The 8,017-nt window shown below is 65.1% G+C and overlaps 1 protein-coding gene across 1 annotated transcript; it reads left to right on the plus strand.

Annotated features, from left to right (window-relative positions):
• Nucleotides 1–898: 898 nt before the first annotated feature.
• Nucleotides 899–4,941, plus strand: B9D2 (B9 domain containing 2; the record flags this gene model as incomplete). Its single annotated transcript, XM_059837589.1, has 2 exons — nt 899–1,028; nt 4,510–4,941. Coding segments are annotated over 2 exons (438 nt in total), but the record flags the coding sequence as incomplete, so codon positions are not given.
• Nucleotides 4,942–8,017: the final 3,076 nt, after the last annotated feature.

The following is an 8,017-nucleotide window of genomic DNA, read 5'->3' on the forward strand; positions in this document are numbered from 1 at the left end:
TTTGATCTTTGGGCTGATTTTGGGAGATTTTTGAAGTCATTTTTGGGCTGATTTGGGGTAATTTGGGGTGAATTTGGGTGATTTTTGGGCTGATTTTGGGTGATTTTGAGGTGATTTTTGGGGTGAATTTTGGGGTGATTTTTGGGGTGAATTTGGGCGATTTTGGTCCCAGCTGCAGCCTGGACGCTCCTGGCCGGGGTGGGGATTTGAGGTGATTTTTGGGGTGATTTTTGGGGCTCTGGACGATTTTTGGGGTGAATTTTGGTGATTTTGGTCCCCAGGTGCAGCCTGGACTCTCCTGGCCAGGGCAGGGATTTTTGGGGTGATTTTTGGGGTGATTTTTGGGGTGTTTTTTGGTTGATTTTTGGGGTGAATTTTGGTAATTTTGGGTCCCAGGTGCAGTCTAGACGCTTCTGGCCGGGGATTTTTGGGGTGATTTTTGGGGTGAATTTGGGCGATTTTGGGTCCCAGGTGCAGCCTGGACACTCCTGGCTGGGGCAGGAATTTGAAGTGATTTTTGGGGTGATTTTGAGGTGATTTTTGGGGTGATTTTTGGGGTGAATTTTGGGGTGAATTTGGGCGATTTTGGTCCCAGGTGCAGCCTGGACTCTCCTGGCCGGGGTGGGGATTTGAGGTGATTTTTGGGTGATTTTTGGACGATTTTTGGGGTGAATTTTGGCGATTTTGGGTCCCCAGGTGCAGCCTGGACGCTCCTGGCCCGGGCAGGGATTTTTGGATGATTTTTGGGGTGAATTTTTGAGATGATTTTTGGGGTGAATTTTGGCGATTTTGGGTCCCCAGGTGCAGCCTGGACGCTCCTGGCCCGGGCAGGGATTTGAGGTGATTTTTGGGGTGATTTTTGGGGTGATTTTTGGGGTGAATTTGGGTGATTTTGGTCCCAGGTGCAGCCTGGACGCTCCTGGCCGGGGCGGGGGTGGGGCAGACGCAGCTCGATGACCCCCAGGTGGACGATGTGGCCCATTGGGGACACCCGCTGGACCTGCACCTGGCCACCAGGGGGCTGCAAGGTACCTGGGGACACACCTGGGGAGGGGACACACCTGGGGACACCTGGGGACACCTGGGGTGGGGACACACCTGGGGACACACCTGGGGACACCCGCTGGACCTGCACCTAGCCACCAGGGGGCTGCAAGGTACCTGGGGACACACCTGGGGAGGGGACACACCTGGGGACACCTGGGCACACCTGGGGTGGGGACACACCTGGGGACACACCTGGGGACACCTGCTGGACCTGCACCTGGCCACCAGGGGACTGCAAGGTACCTGGGCACACCTGGGCACACCTGGGCACACCTGGGGAGGGGACACACCTGGGGAGGGGACACACCTGGGCACACCTGGGGACACCTGGGGTGGGGACACACCTGGGGGACACCCGGTGGACCTGCACCTGGCCACCAGGGGACTGCAAGGTGGGGACACACCTGGGGAGGGGACACACCTGGGGACACCCCCTGGACCTGCACCTGGCCACCAGGGGACTGCAAGGTACCTGGGCACACCTGGGGACACACCTGGGGAGGGGACACACCTGGGGACACCTGGGGAGGGGACACACCTGGGGAGGGGACACACCTGGGGACACCTGCTGGACCTGCACCTGGCCACCAGGGGACTGCAAGGTGGGGACACACCTGGGGAGGGGACACACCTGGACACACCTGGGGACACACCTGGGGACACCTGGGGTGGGGACACACCTGGGGACACCCGGTGGACCTGCACCTGGCCACCAGGGGACTGCAAGGTACCTGGGCACACCTGGGGACACACCTGGGCACACCTGGGGACACCTGGGGTGGGGACACACCTGGGGTGGGGACACACCTGGGGACACCCGCTGGACCTGCACCTGGCCACCAGGGGACTGCAAGGTGGGGACACACCTGGGGACACACCTGGGCACACCTGGACACACCTGGGCACACACCTGGGGACACACCTGGGGTGGGGGGCACACCTGGGGTGGGGACACACCTGGGGACACCCCCTGGACCTGCACCTAGCCACCAGGGGACTGCAAGGTACCTGGGCACACCTGGGCACACCTGGGGAGGGGACACACCTGGGGAGGGGACACACCTGGGGACACACCTGGGCACACCTGGGGAGGGGACACACCTGGGGACAGACCTGGGGACAGATGGGGACACGCCTGGTGACACCTGGGAGGGCAGGTGGGGACACCTGGGGACACCCCCTGACACCTGGGGACAGCCGGTGACACCTGGAGATACCTGGGGACATCCAGGGACACTTGGGGACACCTGGGGAGGGGACACACCTGGGGACACACCTGGGGTGGGGACACACCTGGGACACACCTGGGGACACACCTGGGGAGGGGACACACCTGGGGACACATCCTGGGGACACACCTGGGAGGGGACACACCTGGGGACACACCTGGGGAGGGGACACACCTGGGGAGGGGACACACCTGGGGAGGCGACACACCTGGGGACACTGACACCCCCGGTGTCCTCCCTGTCCCTGCCCCTGTGTCCCTGACAGTGACCCCAGCGATGTCCCCAATGTCCCCGATGTCCCCGATGTCCCCACTGATGTCCCCATTCCCGCAATGTCCCCATTTATGTCCCCACTGATGTCCCCAGGGTGGCCGAAGCTCCTCCTGGAGGTGTGTCCCCAATGTCCCCATTAATGTCCCCACTGTCCCCAGGGTGGCCGAAGCTGCTGCTGGAGGTGTGTCCCCAATGTCCCCATCACTGTCCCCAATGTCCCCAATGTCCCCACTGTCCCCAGGGTGGCCGAAGCTGCTGCTGGAGGTGTGTCCCCATTACCCCACTGTCCCCACTGATGTCCCCACTGTCCCCACTGATGTCCCCAATGTCCCCATCACTGTCCCCCAGGGTGGCCGAAGCTGCTCCTGGAGGTGTGTCCCCAATGTCCCCAATGTCCCCACTGATGTCCCCACTAATGTCCCCACTGTCCCCAGGGTGGCCGAAGCTGCTCCTGGAGGTGTGTCCCCAATGTCCCCAATGTCCCCAATGTCCCCAATGTCCCCATCACTGTCCCCATTGATGTCCCCACTGATGTCCCCAGGGTGGCCGAAGCTGCTCCTGGAGGTGTGTCCCCAATGTCCTCAATGTCCCCAATGTCCCCATCACTGTCCCCAGGGTGGCCGAAGCTGCTCCTGGAGGTGTGTCCCCAATGTCCCCAATGTCCCCAATGTCCCCCCTGATGTCCCCAGGGTGGCCGAAGCTGCTCCTGGAGGTGTGTCCCCATCACTGTCCCCAATGTCCCCATCACTGTCCCCACTGTCCCCACTGTCCCCAGGGTGGCCGAAGCTGCTCCTGGAGGTGTGTCCCCATTACCCCAATGTCCCCACTGATGTCCCCCAATGTCCCCAGGGTGGCCGAAGCTCCTCCTGGAGGTGTGTCCCCATTACCCCATTGATGTCCCCACTGTCCCCAGGGTGGCCGAAGCTGCTGCTCGAGGTGTGTCCCCACTGATGTCCCCATCACTGTCCCCAATGTCCCCATCACTGTCCCCCAATGTCCCCATCACTGTCCCCAGGGTGGCCGAAGCTGCTGCTGGAGGTGTGTCCCCAATGTCCCCAATGTCCCCATCACTGTCCCCATCACTGTCCCCAGGGTGGCCGAAGCTGCTCCTCGAGGTGTGTCCCCAATGTCCGCAATGTCCCCATTGATGTCCCCACTAATGTCCCCAGGGTGGCCGAAGCTGCTCCTGGAGGTGTGTCCCCACTGATGTCCCCAATGTCCCCAATGTCCCCAATGTCCCCATCACTGTCCCCAGGGTGGCCGAAGCTCCTCCTGGAGGTGTGTCCCCAATCCCCCCACTGTCCCCACTGATGTCCCCAATGTCCCCACTGTCCCCAATGTCCCCACTGATGTCCCCAATGTCCCCATCACTGTCCCCAGGGTGGCCGAAGCTGCTGCTGGAGGTGTGTCCCCATTACCCCAATGTCCCCACTGATGTCCCCAATGTCCCCACTGTCCCCAGGGTGGCCGAAGCTGCTCCTGGAGGTGTGTCCCCAATGTCCCCATCACTGTCCCCATTGATGTCCCCACTGTCCCCAGGGTGGCCGAAGCTCCTCCTGGAGGTGTGTCCCCATTACCCCAATGTCCCCAATGTCCCCAATGTCCCCATCACTGTCCCCAGGGTGGCCGAAGCTGCTCCTGGAGGTGTGTCCCCAATGTCCCCAATGTCCCCAATGTCCTCAATGTCCCCAATGTCCCCATTGATGTCCCCACTGTCCCCAGGGTGGCCGAAGCTGCTGCTGGAGGTGTGTCCCCATTACCCCACTGTCCCCATTAATGTCCCCACTGATGTCCCCAGGGTGGCCGAAGCTGCTCCTGGAGGTGTGTCCCCATTACCCCAATGTCCCCAATGTCCCCAATGTCCCCATTGATGTCCCCATCACTGTCCCCAGGGTGGCCGAAGCTGCTCCTGGAGGTGTGTCCCCACTGATGTCCCCATCACTGTCCCCACTGTCCCCAGGGTGGCCGAAGCTGCTGCTCGAGGTGTGGCACGTGGACGCGTGGGGCCGGCGCGGCCTGGCGGGCTACGGCGTGTGCCACGTGCCCAGCGCGCCCGGCTGCCACCGCGTCACCTGCGTCACCTGGCGCCCGCGGGGGACGCGGCGCCAGCGCCTGCTGGGGACCGGGGGACCCGAGCTGCGCGTCCCCGAGGTGGCCGTCACCAGCGCCGGGGACCGCTTCCGGCTGCGCACCGAGGCCGCGGGGACGGTGACGCTGCAGCTGGGCGTGCTGGCACGGAACATGGCACGCTTCGGGGTGGCACTGTGACACTGGGGACATTGGGGACACCATTGGGGTACGGGGTGATGGGGACATTGGGACATTGGGGACATGGGGACGGTGACGCTGCAGCTGGGCGTGCTGGCACGGAACATGGCGCGCTTCGGGGTGGCACTGTGACACTGCTGGGGACATTGGGGACATCATTGGGGACATTGGGGACATGGGGCATGGTGACGCTGCAGCTGGGCGTGCTGGCACGGAACATGGCACGGTTTGGGGTGGCACTGTGACATTGGGGACATTGGGGACATCATTGGGGTACAGGGGTAATGGGGACATTGGGACATTGGGGACATGGGGACGGTGACGCTGCAGCTGGGCGTGCTGGCACGGAACATGGCGCACTTCGGGGTGGCACTGTGACACTGGGGACATCATTGGGGACATCAATGGGGACACCGGGACACCATTGGGGTGATGGGGACATCATTGGGGACGGTGACGCTGCAGCTGGGCGTGCTGGCATGGAACATGGCGCGCTTCGGGGTGGCACTGTGACATTGGGGACATTGGGGACACTGGGGACACTGGGGTGGCACTGGGGACAGAGGTTGGGGACACTGGGGTGGCACTGTGACACCTTTGGGGACACCAGGGTGGCACTGTGACACCTTTGGGGACATTGGGGACACTGGGGTGGCACTGGGGACAGAAGGTTGGGGACACCGGGGTGGCACTGTGACACTGCTGGGGACATTGGGGACATTGGGGTGGCACTGTGACACCTCTGGGGACACCAGGGACACTGGGGTGGCGCTGGGGACAGAGGTTGGGGACACCGGGGTGACACGGGATGAGATTTTGGGGACACCCTGGGGACATCGGGGTCACCTTGGGGACACCAGGACAGGAGGTGGCACTTAGGGACAGTAAGCTGGGGACATTGGGGACACACTGGGGACACCCAGGGGATCTCCAGGACAGGAGGTGGCACTTGGGGACACCAGGGGGGGGACAGGAGGTGGCACTTGGGGACATCGGGGTCACCTTGGGGACACCAGGGGGGGACAGGAGGTGACACTTGGGGACATCGGGGTCACCTTGGGGACACCAGGGGTGACAAGAGGTGACACTTGGGGGGGGCCCCAAGCTCTGGGGGGAGGGGACAGCCCCGGTGACATCGCGGGGGGGCTGAGGAGCCCCGGGTTGTCCCCTCCCCCACCCCCGGGTTGTCCCCTCCCCCCCCCCCCACATTGTCCCCTGTCCCCCCCCCCACATTGTCACTGTCCCCCCCACATTGTCCCCTGTCCCCTGACATTGTCACCTCCCCCCCCCCCACACTGTCCCCTCCCCTTTGTCCCCAATAAAATTTTTGTCCCCAAGCGCCTCCAGGTGACAATGGGGGGGAGGGGACAGTATTGGGGGTAGGGGACAATGGGGGGGGAGGGGGAGGGGAGGTGACACTTTAGGGGGGGGTGACAATTTCCGGGGGGGGGGGTCCCGCCTCCCCTCCCCCACCCTGGGGGGGGGTCTCCCTGTGCCCCTCCCCCACTCCGGGGGTCTCCCTGTGCCCCTCCCCCACCCCGGGGGTCTCCCGCCTCCACTCCCCCACTTTGGGGGGGGGGGCCTGAAACCCCTCCCCCACCCTGGGGGGGGTCTCCCACCGCCCCTCCCCCACTCCGGGGGTCTCCCTGTGCCCCTCCCCCACCCCGGGGGTCTCCCGCCTCCACTCCCCCACTTTGGGGGGGGGTCCTGAAACCCCTCCCCCACCCTGGGGGGGGTCTCCCACCGCCCCTCCCCTCCCCCATTTGGGGATGTCCCTGTGCCCCTCCCCCACCTTGGGGTGTCCCAGGGATGATGGGGGCGCCCCTCCCCCATTTGGGGGTGTCCCACCGCCCCTCCCCCACTTTGGGGTGCCCCACCGCCCCTCCCCCCCCCCCCCGGGGGTCTCTCACCACCCCTCCCCCACCCCGGGGGTCTCCCACCGCCCCTCCCCCACTTTGGGGTGTCCCAGAGATGATGGGGGCGCCCCTCCCCCACTTTGGGGTGCCTCACCGCCCCTCCCCCCCCCCCGGGAGTCTCCCTGTGGCCCTCCCCCACCCTGGGGTGTCCCACCGCCCCTCCCCCACCCCGGGGGTCTCCCTCCGCCCCTCCCCCCCCCCGGGGTTATCCCACCGCCCCCCCCCCCCCGGGTGCCCCTCCCCCCCCGGAACTCTCCCAGACGCGGAACTTTCGCCGCCGCCGCCGCCGCCTCTCCCGGGGGGTCCCCTCCCCCTCCCCCTCCCCCTCCCCCTCCCCCTCCCCCCCCCGGGCCGTGACTCAGTTTCCCTTCCCCTCCCCTCCCCCTCCCCCCTTCCCCTTCCCCTCCCCCCCCCCGGCGGCGTTTCCTGGGTGGGGCCCGCGGCGAAACGGGGCCAAAAGCGGCGAAATCGGGCAAAAGGCGGCGAAAAAGGGACAGAAAGGGACTGAGGGGATAAACCGGGACAGACCCGGGACAGACCCGGGACAGACCCGGGACAAACCGGGACCGGCCAGGGAAAAACCGGGAGAAACCGGGACTGGTCAGGGACCACCCGGGAGAAACCGGGACCACCCGGGACAGACCGGGACCAGCCGGGACAACCCGGGGACAAACCGGGACTGGTCAGGGACCACCCGGGACAGACCGGGACCACCAGGGACCGGCCAGGGACGAACCGGGACAAACCGAGGACAGGCGGGAAGGATCGGGACCACCCGGGACAAACCGGAACCGGTAGGGGACAAGAGGGGGGACCACCCGTGACAAGCGGGACAAACCGGGACAAACCGAGGACAGGCGGGAAGGATCGGGACCACCCGGGACAAACCGGAACCGGTAGGGGACAAGAGGGGGGACCACCCGTGACAAGCGGGACAAACCGGGGGGACAAACCGGGACAAACCGGGGGGACAAACCGGGACAAACCGGGGGAACAAACTGGGACAAACCGGGGGGACAAACCGGGATAAACCGGGGGGACAAACCGGGACAAACCGGGACAAACCGGGGGAACAAACTGGGACAAACCGGGGGGACAAACCGGGATAAACCGGGGGGATAAACCGGGACATCCGGACCGGGACAGTCGGGAGCGGAACCGAGCCCGGGAGGGGAAATCCGGGCGGGCTGTCCCGGGTTAAGTCCCGGTTCCGGGGGGGGTTATCCCGGGTTTGATCGCGGGCCGGGAGTTTATCCCGGGCCCGGGGGCGTGGCCGTTCCTAGG

This window comes from Haemorhous mexicanus, unplaced genomic scaffold, assembly GCF_027477595.1.
Source record: "Haemorhous mexicanus isolate bHaeMex1 unplaced genomic scaffold, bHaeMex1.pri scaffold_180_ctg1, whole genome shotgun sequence".
NCBI classification, from domain to species: domain Eukaryota; kingdom Metazoa; phylum Chordata; class Aves; order Passeriformes; family Fringillidae; genus Haemorhous; species Haemorhous mexicanus.